The following is a 12604-nucleotide window of genomic DNA, read 5'->3' on the forward strand; positions in this document are numbered from 1 at the left end:
AATAACTACCCGCATTCACACCCGCGTCAACATGCACACCCGCATCCACATTCACGTTGACGCCCACGAAGCCTTTCATAAGTGTGCTCTCACTTACGAACACACAACCCACAATACCAGCTTCCTCACACCCGTTACCAAAGCCAGACCTCACGTCGACATCCTCAACCACACCCACTCCCATATCACCTGAACCCACTACCCGCGAGCATCGAAATAAAATGCAAGACATATTTTTGAAATTGATTTATTTTAAACAACTTGAACTTGAACTGTTTTTTACTCGAACAGTTTTTTTTATCGATTAAATTTAAAAAATAGTTTGGTTAGGATAACTTTTCAATATTATCTTTCTATCTTCATTGTACTTCATAACAGCATGTGTGAACCTAAAATAAAACAAAATACAAACATGTTAGTCATATATTAGTTCTCCATAATACACAGCCACCAAATACATAAATAAGTTGTCACGTTTATATGTAAAAAAAATAATATATATGCTAAAATACAATTGTCGGTTAGTAAAAAAAAGTTATATTTGCACTAAACGATTTTTCATTAAAAAAGTTTTTTTGTAACAGATAATCGCAATTAAATTTATTTATTCATAAGAGAAGATCAAGATTTTATGAACGATTTAAATGTATTTTATAATATTGATATTAAAAAGGGATGAGAGGAATGAGATGAAAAAGAATACATATAAAATAAATATTTATTTTAACAAATAAAATAACAAACGGAATTGTATTTTAGCTTCCGCAAAGCTGAGGCTTGTCTGCGGGTTACATTAAATTTTTTCAATTTATAAAAGATAGAATACATAGTTTATTAAAAGATGAAAGACATAACACATTTATGTGCACACTTTTGCTTGCTGTTTTTGATAAGTTTTTGACTATTTAAAAAATTATATTTAGGTTTTATTCCTTATTATAATGAAGTTGATTTTTCAAGAAATACATCAATTAACATAACCAAATTTGATTTCATATTTCATTTATAGTATTTGTAAGGATTATCACCACTTATTTTATGTATTTAAAATAAAATAAAATGAAATTTCCTACCGAATTACCGAAAATAAAAGCAAAAGCAACGAGTCATCACACGCTCACTGTCAAATGCAAACTAGCAGCCATATTGAAAAAATGCACCACTCTGATTGGCCACACATTATATGATGCTGGTTTTGAAATAAAACACTACATGGACGTTTCCGATTTCGATATTAAATTAAATTTCAAACTTGAATTATAAAGTAAAACGATGAATCTTTCTACTTCAAATATAAACAACCTATGTAAACCTATGTAATTCAATTTATCGACAAAATTAAGAAAGGTCTTTTGCGATGGTTCGGTCATGTGGAGCGAATGAATGATGAAAGAACGGCTAAAAAGATTTATGATGCGAATGTGTCTGGTTGTAGAAGTCGAGGAAGGCCGAGAAAGACATGGCATGATCAAGTACAACAAATTCTTGAAAGTGGTCATGTGAAAAGTCTGAATAATCGACGTGCGTGCATGAGAAGATGTATGAATGTGAAGGAAGCAAAGGAAGTGTGCCAGGACAGAGTGGTGTGGCGTTCTATCCTCTCTGCCTACCCCTCCGGGGAAATGGCGTGATGGTTAGTTAGTTAGTTAGTTAGTTAGTTAGTTAGTTACAACAGAGATAAAGAACATTTAAGGGAAGTTAAAATATAAGTCTAGGCATCTATAGGGCTTATGACCTATCGTTGGCTGGTTTAAGTGGCCACTTTACACAATGTGTAACATTCACTATTCTCCCCATATTTCAACATCTATATTCCTTCAATTCTTTCATATGTTGATGTTTGTGAAGTGTGAAGTATTGCTATGTTATTCTATTATTTTTTTAGTTTTACATTAAAAAATATTTTTTCACCTTATTCGATATCCACCGACACATATTTAGAATTACTTAACCTATTGACAGGTTTAACTTGAAACGTAGATAGAAAACTATAATAGATTTAACAGTGCTTTGTAAGTTTTACACTGTAATTTTTATTTTAGGTGGGAATTTTATGACCAGGAATTGCTTGTTGAAACGTTCTTGTTTTAAAAAAAAAAATAGATTGTTTACTTACGATGTCGTACGTATTAGCTGGAACATAAGACACGTATGGATTCGATATATCTCTCGGTTTTCTCAGAATTTCCGTAGGCCTGAAGGATCTGCAGCTATTGTGCACAATTAGCGGTCTGCAAGGATCATCAAACAGCATTTTATCGCAAGGTATCCGAGGTCTGCAGTTGGGCTGGACGCATTTAGGAATAAAAGGACACGGCGGAGGCACACATATCCGTCTTTTGCAGTTCTCCGGAGGGGGTGGACAGGTCCAAGGATGTGGGCAATCGAGAGGAGTGCAGGGGGCACATGGACCACATGATGGTGGAAATTTGCAGTAATTATGATTCAAACGAAGATCATGCATTTTAAAAAATTCAGCAAAAAACGACGGAAATAAACCTCAATTTTTAAAATAACGATTCTTGTCGTAATTTAGTAATAATTTTGTCTTTTTTTTATATAGTACACCGGCACTCACAATTTTGATAGACACTTAAAACAGAAATTTTCAATAGTGTCGTTAATTTTAGAAACAAAACAATTGAAATTATTAGGTTGTTCTATTTTCGTTTTTTTTTATTAGGTTAGATCGTTTAGATGTTTTTAATCAAGTGCTTATCTTGAAAAATAATTTGGATTAAATCGAATATGGTTAAAATAACTGTTTGATTCTATAATATGTTTTATTGTCTTAAAAATAATTGTATATCATAATTGACAAGAATTCTAAATCTGTAAGCAAAAAGAAAATGAATTGAAATCTGAATAAAACGTAGGTACGCCAAAATTTATGTAAAAAATAATTAAATGTATAATAAATAAACTTGTTGCAAAGTTATTAGATCAAAAATTGCAAAAATCTCGTTTTATCTACGTATACATATGTATAAAAAAGCTGTTAAAAGTGCGTTCACATTTGTCGTTTTTTGGGTACTTAGGATAGTTACTACTACAGTCTACTTGATGCATCAATAATTGATTGATTTAAAACATGCATTTCGGTTGTGTTCATGGGTATAATTTTTAATTTCTTTATCAAATACCTACTTGTTAAGTACTAAATTTACATTTTCTATACTGGCAACTCATATAAGACTGTAAATATCCCGTTCCTATGCAAATCCTTTTTATTCTATTTCATCCTAATCCTATTTCAAATGCTTGTGCTTCTACCATCTTGTGAGCAAGTCACATGTAAAAAGTTGCCTCTCTGATAAATCTTTATCGTATACTGCGATAGCACATTCGTACAAAGTGAACTTTAGTGTTAAATAGACCGTTAAAATATAAAGTTCATCATCATCTACACGATACCGGTATCCGTGCTGCAGCAATAGTGAAGTGCATATAAGAAACAATCTGAAGAACTTTAAAAGTGAGTCACAATTTCCATACAGTCCACTAAAACTCTAATTTCCTCTGTTATCAGTGCTCAATGCTTGAAAGACATTGAACTGACCAAACAATTTGTGTAAAATATATTTATACGCTGATGTAATCTTAAGCATTCTCAGTTATTAAACTCGTCGGTGACATACTTTATAAGTGTTAGTCTTTCTAAATTTAAACAATCACTAGGACAGACCAGATCTTGTCTTGAGGTAGTAACTCTTATTTATTTTTTGTCCTATCTTAATTTTCTTAAGTTGTAATTTATTTTAATTGTCTCTGGTTATATTATAAGTAAATGGATTTGCGATTGTTGAATGGACTGAATAAATCTACAAACAAAAAAATATACATATTATTTCGAAAAAAAATTAAGGTTATGTCTCTGTCCGTTATTTGTCATTGAAAGTGACAGAATAGATCTTTGTCTTGCTTTTGATGCATAATTTGTGTTTTGTCCGTCATAATGTCTGATTGGTTTCATGGAAAAATGTTCAAAAGTTCTTTAGTCTGGTAATTCTGAATAAAGTATGTCATAGTACAGTCTTTCACGTTAAATATCGTTACTTTTTTATCCATGTCTGCTCTAGTCTCTATCTCTATCTCAACCTCTTCAGTCCTCTTTGTCTGAGGCAAGCTCCCGTGTGTCCTGTCCTATCAAGTCAGGTCCGCGTCCCGTGGTTCCGACGTAAACTGCTGACAAACTGTCAGCCGCGGATGTTTGGAAACCGCGTGAACCTGATGCCTCGTAAAGTAAGCAGGCAAGGTCAAAGACCTTGGGTGGTATCCGATTAAAATATTACTTAGCAAAAAACATTTTTTTTTGAAAACATAAAAAATAAAGCATTTAACAAAAAAACTAACTTTTTTGTTTAATAAAACGCAAACAACTTGACCAATTTAAACTCATATTTAGTTTTTAATCAAATGTTGACCTTGTGCGTTCCATTAAAATGCTAATCGACGATGCTCAATTAAAACAGTAGCCAACGTACAAAAAGTAATTTATATATTTTTGTTCGTGTGATCCGGTTTCGGAAAATGTAACATTTCAATTTGATTCGGTATAATTATATGATTAAATAATAGTGTATGTAGGCACGTACTTACTAATAAACGAGTGCCGTAGAAGTTCACCAATATCGTGATTTAAAAAATATGTAATTTAAACTTCAATTCATCATTTTGATTCCCAAACGTTTGAGTATGTATTTTAAAATACGTATATTAATAATTTTTCGATGTGTTCTTACAGCAAAGACAAACATTAAAAAAGCTAGCGGTGGCAAAAACCAACCTAACCATTACCTTACCATTTTGGGAACCTTTTGAACATTGGCACTTTCAAAACTATGTATTTTGCTATTTTCCAGTCAGTGGCAACCTAAGGTATAGTGGGCTGGGGAGGTTGCACTGCGTCTATCATGAACTCCATAATAAACTGTCAAAATTTAATACTCAGCGTGATGCTGCAATGTCTCCTCACTTTCCCATCAAATAAATAGTTCATGATGGTACTGGACAATACACAATTTTTTTTAATAGAGTCATTGACACATTTCTGGTCATGCAACAACAAAAGTACATCCTAGCAGAATGCTCAAACGAGGTTTCCCTGTCATTTTAATTATTTAATTAAAAAAACACATACGACGTTTTCACAGAAGAATTTCTCTTTAGTGGCCCCAAGAGTGTTCAATGTCCTGGATGAACAAATTAAGTTCTCCAAAATGAAAACCATTTACAGAAAGAGTGTACAAGTCTGGATTTTGTCTAAAGGAAGAGACCATTGCAGGAGAATGCTGCAAAATATTGCATAGAATTATATGCCATTAAGCGTGTTGTCCAGATGCTCTTTGAAATATATATATGTTTATGTATAATATTTAATTTGTATTTTTGCAATTATTTAATAATGTACGTGCTTCCACTTTCCATTATGTTGTATACCAACTCAACACAGGGCCCTTGGCCTCATACAGTTTGAGTTACGTTATTATTATTTTTTTTGTATCTGTGAATAGATAAAATTTAATAAAATGCTCACCTACCATGTAATGTAATTTTGAATAGTTCATTAGATTTTTTAGATTGTGTTTATTATTGAATGCCAATCTATAAGGACTTTTGATGGAGTAAAAGAAAAAAAAATACTGGTGATTTCGAAATTCTACCCTAGTTTTGAATACGTGGTTAAAGGTTTTGTTTGATCAATTTTAAAACAGAAAAAATTGCCGTTTTATTTTGGTACAAAAAATATTGGTTTTCTTAAAAAAAAAATTAAGCATGTATTTATTATCAGATAAGAACCTAAAGTTTGAAAATCTTCACCATTCGTCACGAAAAACGTGAACTCTTTGCAGTACTTCAAGTTTTTTCACCTGCAACTGGATTAATTAATCAAATACTTTTAAACGCTACACAAATTAAACAGGTTGTGTGTTATTATTGAATAAAAAAGTGTGCAATTTTATTAATCACTAAATTAAACGTTTAAACATAAAAGTAATCATAGATTTTCCGTTATGAGTTCAACATAAAAACTAGCTCATTTTATTGACTGATCACGATTGATTTAAAGCTGCTACTTCTATATTAAATTCTATATAATTAATTAACACTGAAGTTTTTTTTGAACGATTCGTGAAATATTTCTTTGAATCGTGACTAGTAATAAATATTTGAGAAAAAAACATATTTTTCTGTTTAGAGTAAACCAGTATTTGATGGGAAAAAATATCTTATATATTTATTTTTAAGAAAAATAATTCAATTTTTTGTATGTTATAATAATTTGAATTGATATTTTTACGAAAATTGATTGATTTACGGAAAAAAAAACAATGAAAACAGTTTTATTATATTTCAAGCGCTTTGTTGGTTTTGACGTATTTAATACTAGTTGTGGTCCCGTGGGTAGCGTCGCAGACTCCGGAGCAAGAGGTCCGAGGCTCCAATCTCGCCCACCGAAAATTGTTTCCCATTTACTAACATGGTTATCTACGACTTAAAGAAAATAGAAATACTGGTGTTAATCGCAAGAACAAACTTTCCTTGTAAAATAAAACTAAATAAGTAAAATAAATTATTTTCTGTTTTTTTTTTTTCTTTAAATGATTGTATTGCATTTCGTTTAAAATCGCAATAAACGTTAATCTAATATTTTGTCTTTGAAAGCAGGGGACTATAATACTATGAATTTTATTTTATTTTAAAGTAAATATTATACTTATTTATTATTTAATTAATATTTTAAAACGATTTCTCTCTTTAATCTGTACCTCATGTCTGAGGATGGTGATTACGCCTGACTGCAGGCATGGCTCGTCTGTGGACAGTTTCCCTCCATCTGGAACGGTCTTGTGCTCTTCTTAAGGCATTCTTCAGTGATGATTCTGATAATTCAGTGACTATGCCGCTCCACCTTGTTGGTTGACGTCCACGCGACCTTGTCCCTTCAACACTTCTCAGGATAATGGTTTTCTCCAAACTATCAGAGTTCCACCTGGAAATATGCCCAAATAACAGCAGGAAAACAAAATATCTTTGTAAGTAAAACACTTTACAACTAATTTTTAATTTAAGCGCAAGCATTATTATTTATAAAACGACACATGAAAACACCATAAATAGTGGTTTTGTTATAAACGCATTTAAAAATATTTTCTTACTTTTATAGTGAAAAAATAATGGCTTTGGGAAATTCATTTTCTGTTCTGTTAATGGGAAAAAAATGTTTTCTTATGCCCAAAAAAAAATATTAAGTAGTACGGAGAAGTTTTTTTAAAACATGAAGAAGCTGTTTTTAACGACTTCACATGTTCTTCCGAACTAACGAATGATAGTGTTGTGACTAATTTGCGGTTGCGATATGTAATTCTATCTATTTTGTGTAATTCTTCCATTGAATTATTTTTTTCCGAATGTTTGAGTGCACTGTTAACCATATTGATGTGCTATATATATATATATATATGTGTATTTTTATTTAAAATTATTTTTTATGCATCTGATCTTATATTTGTGGTGATATATTCATGTGTCTGTGTCAACTAATTGTTAGTCCCATCTCAACACAGGACTTTTAGTCCCATGCAACTGGGACTTATGTCTCAAATAATGAACAATAAACTTATGTATGTAAATAAAAATAAAAAATTTAAAAAATTGAAGATATATATATGCACGTGAAATTGAACCGACGAAACCTTCGAATTGAATGTTTTTTATTATGTATCTTTGTTGGATTACTTTATAAAAACAAATAAAATAAAAATAAATAAACATTTTTTGAATCTATCTTGCATTTTATGTTAAGAAATAGTTGAATATTTTAAAAAATCTAAAACCAAAACAGTCATATGCATAAAGAATAATAACAAATAACAACACCAATTATGGGTTTCATATAGGAACAAATTATTAAAAAAAAAAACAAAACGTACTGTCCGCTAGGGGGAAAGCAAGTGGGATGGGAAAATAGGGAAGGAAGAAAAGAAGAAAAAATAGTTAGCAAATATAAAACAAAAAAGAAATAAAAACGTAAATAAATGTACACATACAACAAACATACATATACATACACAAACACATCCATATATATACATACATACATACACACACATACATACATATATATATTTTATTTATTTTATTTTATTTTATTTATTTTTGCACCACAACAGGCCAGGAGGCCCAATTACAGTGGTGAATTACATCACAGAACACCCAGGCTTGAGAAAATACACACTTTAATTTTTTTTGTGTTCTCACCGGGAATCGAACCTGGAACCTTTCGTGTGTGAGTCAATCGTCTTGACCACTACACCACAGAGGCCGCCGATATACACAAACATACACACATGAACATATACGCATACACTAATGCACATACATACGCGTACACATATATAAATAATAATAAAATAATGAAAACCAATAAATTAAACAATAAAAAAATAGTCACTAAAATTTTTGCTCTTGTGACGTATCAATCGCAATTTCGATGTTTTTTTTTAAACAGTATTTTACTTCGTTAAAAAGATCTATCGCGCTAAAATGTATAAACTATTATAAAAAAACTCTTCAATCTTCATTTGAATAAACTTTATACAGGATGATATTATGCGCGATAACTTAATACCCTTACCATGACACCACAAAGTGCACTCGGATTGTCTGCTTATAGCAAATTATATTATAAACCGAAAAATCCAAATAAGATACGAAAAGAATATACCTTTGATTCAAATCTAAAAGTAATTAGCGAATCACCTAAATCAGTCATGAATCCAAAGCAAAGACGGGTAGATTCGCGATAGCAAAATTCCAAAGGGTTGTTATGTAAAATAAACCATTAGCACCGCGAAATTATTATTCGTAATTAGCATTCGCAAAAGCTTATTTTAGTATTATTTTAATAATATGCAAAGGTTTTTTGGCACAGGTAAAGTGATATTAATAAATTAATCCAGTGTATGTGGTTGAACATTATAAAATATATGAAGCCCATGTAAAAACTAAAATATGTAATATGCATGAACTATGGAAAACTAAAAAGACAACAAAACAAAATATCAAAGACAGTATATGACATCCCTTATCAATAAGAGCTAAATAACTCTTTTAACAAATTTAACAATCAAATATATTTCAACTCTCTCAACTAAAATCATTAAAATTTATTTTTATATTATACACTCATGTTATATATTATTGTAAACAAATAATTAAAACATACAAAAAAGTGATAAACAAACACAATACAAAAATATCAGATAAATTTCATATTCAACATTCTAAAACGAAACAAGGACAGTCGAGACTTATAAACCATGGATTGAAATTGTATAATAAACTACCAAATAAAACTAAAGAAAAGACTTGGACAACCTCAACAAAAATGTTTTAAATATTATCATTAACAATATGAATGCAAAAAATATATATTGTTTAATGTATGTAAACCGTAAGGATTTAAAAATAAACGAATTTAAAATAAAAAAAATAAGTGTTTCGCATAACTAAATACATGTAAGCAAAAGACAAATTGCAAAATTAAAAGCTTTTGCAATTAGCTGATTATTAGGTCAAAAAGCTTTATTTGGTAAAAAATAAATAATTAGCATTTATTCATGTGCCTTTTATTTTTGTGAAGAATGTTTTATCGTGCAGATTTTTTTAACAGTATTCTTATTTTTATAAAAGACTGATGGAACGTTATTAAATAAATTTAACAAAGATTGGCCATAAAAACAGGTAAATACAATTTTCAATTAGAAATAAAGTATTTTTTTTAATCGTTATGTATAAAATTGAATGTATGGAAAAATCATTTAAATGATGTTTTTTTTTTTTTTAATTGAGAGTTTCGTATATCGACGGTGGAAATACAAAAATTACTAAATGACATGTAGCCAACTTTACAAAGGAGCCGATGTAAGTTTTAATTGTTTTTTTTAGTAAAAATTAAAATTTTACCTATTATATTAATGTGATTCTTCATAATTTAAATAATGATGTGGAACGTGTTTTTTATTTTTTTAATTAATTAAAATTTGCTCTTCTGTTAACTAAGTAATTGTTGCCTTTCCACCGTCGGTCGATATTAAATCTGGATAAAACAATGAAACTTTGGTAATCATTTTCAAAAGGTACAATATTATTTGAGCAATTTCTTAGCACTTTTGGTTAGCATGCTATTGAAACGAAACAAATATTTGAAAATTCTCGTCACCAGTTAGTAGTAAGCGCTTACGAATCTATTTCAACGCCACGAGGAGGAATCAATGTTACATTTGCTTATCTGTAGACATTAAGTTGTCAGGTACATATGCGAAACAACCCTATTATGTCTACCACAATGTCTCTATATCCTAGGAATTCCAAAGTCACCCTGCATGTACTAGCCCTGGTCCCCAAACGGCGCCGCCTGGTTCCTCTAAATCAGGGTTGCTAATTCCAACTCATTAGATTCGAATCGGATGCTGAAAAACATGTTTGGATTAGCTTAACTGTTCGAGGATGTATTCAAGTAAAAAATGTTTTAGCAGGGAAATAGTTGGCGTTATATTTTTTTAAAAACAATAATAAAATGCGGCTGGTATTTTCGATACTCCCGTCGGATCTTTATTTCGCAAATTTCAAATTACATATGTAACTCTCGTTTTTGGAAGATTCATTTGTTTTGATAAACAACTGACGATAGAAAGTTGAAATGAAAGAAAGAAAAATTTGTTTCACATAACATTTATTTATCGAAATCATGAATAAAAATTTCTAACCAACGAAGAAATGGTGGATGGTAAAAAAAATATAAAAATGTTGAACATAATCGTCGGATTATATTGATGCACAAACGTTAAGTCGATTGTGGTGTTTTCAAGTGTAGCCGGAGAGGTTTGTACAAGTTGTAGATCGTATTCTTGTTGCATATATAGAACCAGTCAATCATTTCTCGAATGGTTGGTATCGGCATTGAAGTCATCAGTAAAAAATATTGGCGTTGTAGACACCTCGACCACTAAAATCAACCAGCTCGTTTGGAAATACAACTAAACTGAGCGCGCGCCGTGCCCCCGCAAGCCCAAATTTAAACTCTTACGCGTAGCACAGTGACGTCATCTTACAACTCATTCTGCACTTGCTATACATTATTTCTTATAGTCGACAAACAGACTATATAGTTGTAGATATTCTGTAATCCTTGTAGTTTTTGCACACGAGGCCCTCGAAAGTATACAAATATTAGTCGCGGCAAAACTTTACACGACACCGAGAACGAAACATAAGATGTTTTTTATATTTTTTTTACATATATATATTTTATTTTTTTTAAATTTTGCACCACAACAGGCCAGGAGGCCTAATTACAGTGGTGAATTACATCACAGAGCACCCAGGCTTGAGAAAAATCACATTTTATTTTTTGTGTTCTCACCGGGAATCGAACCCGGAACCTTCCGTGCGTGAGTCAAGCGTCTTGACCACTACACCACGGAATGTTTACTCGCAATAACATCAAAATGCAATCATATGTGGTTTGATTGCTTTTTTAATTAATTTCAACCCTTCCGAGCCTAAGAAGGGTATCTAGGGTCCCCCAGCATATTTTTTTAATAACTTTTTTCTTAATCATCATGGTTGCGCCGATATTATATACTTATTTATGTGTATTTATAATTGTATAAATATTTATATTATCCACAATAGTATAAATATTCTCACCCGCACCTGTACCTGTCCCTCACCGTCAGTAGTGTAGTTAAGAATTGAGCATCGAGTCGTCTAGATCGCCGCCGCTTACCGCTCCGCACCGCGTAACGGCTCCCGCCACCGCATTACGTAAAACCACCACGAATTAAGTGAGAAATGAAGTGTCTTAGAGCCATCTCTAGCCTCCAGTCAAACCACAATATAGATCCGGAAGGTAAGATATTCTTATAACTTTCTGCTGGGATCCAAACCCGTCTCCTTAGTTCCTTTTCACCACACCGTTCCGCATGGCCACATGGCACCTCCACGTCATATTGATTTCATTTTTTTGGGTATCCTAGACCATAATGTTAAAAATGTATCAAAACTATAAAAATATTTTTGTGCATAATTATTTCTGTAAAAATTCACTTTTGTTTTTCCTTTCCCTTCGTGAAAACAGCAAACATTACAATTCGTCGCTCTACAGTTGTATGTACTGTGCTATTTTGGTCGGTTTGCTTGTGTGCTTTTTGCTATTTGGCAGCATATTTCCAGCCATAATCACAAAACACCCGAATTTCATGCTTTGAATTTTACATGCATCCACCTCTCGATTCCTCGCTATACCATCCTGCTAAGGCGGTCGAGATTCTAGATCAATGCTGTTCAACGTGTCACAGAGAGAGCAGCACGATGTCATAGAGCACCGCAGTATTTTTGGATGAATTTGCAGAACTCAAAATATTATTAAACATTTTTATAATTACTATCATGAATTGTAATGACTTTTTTGTTCTTTACGTCGTATTTGTAGCATTTAAAATGGGTGTGTTACTGGTACTTCTCTCAGGAACATGCGGATTTATTAACGCTTATGTTTGGAAAGGTTAAAACTTATTATGATTATTTCCCTGCACCC

The 12604-nt window shown here is 31.4% G+C and overlaps 1 protein-coding gene across 1 annotated transcript; it reads right to left on the reverse strand.

Moving 5' to 3' along the window:
- Positions 1-233: 233 nt before the first annotated feature.
- Positions 234-2612, reverse strand: LOC148275502 (uncharacterized). Its single transcript, XM_088235619.1, has 2 exons — positions 2117-2612; positions 234-389 (listed from the first exon to the last, which is right to left on the reverse strand). Exons 1-2 carry the CDS (start codon positions 2462-2464, stop codon positions 360-362), a joined length of 378 nt encoding a protein of 125 aa, XP_088091745.1. The 5' UTR covers positions 2465-2612; the 3' UTR covers positions 234-359.
- Between the last annotated feature and the right edge of the window lie 9992 nt (positions 2613-12604).

The sequence above is a fragment of the Micrasema longulum genome, unplaced genomic scaffold (assembly GCF_059751315.1).
Source record: "Micrasema longulum isolate JH-2025_06_02 unplaced genomic scaffold, ASM5975131v1 h1tg001411l, whole genome shotgun sequence".
Taxonomy (NCBI): domain Eukaryota; kingdom Metazoa; phylum Arthropoda; class Insecta; order Trichoptera; family Brachycentridae; genus Micrasema; species Micrasema longulum.

What these genes read in the sequence shown, in the direction of transcription:
- LOC148275502 (XM_088235619.1), bottom strand. Translation starts at nt 2,464, where the DNA reads ATGCATGATCTTCGTTTGAATCATAATTACTGCAAATTTCCACCATCA. An exon ending in CAGCTAATACGTACGACATC is followed by an intron (nt 390 to 2,116) that starts GTAAGTAAACAA and finishes GTTTTATTTTAG; the next exon opens with GTTCACACATGCTGTTATGA.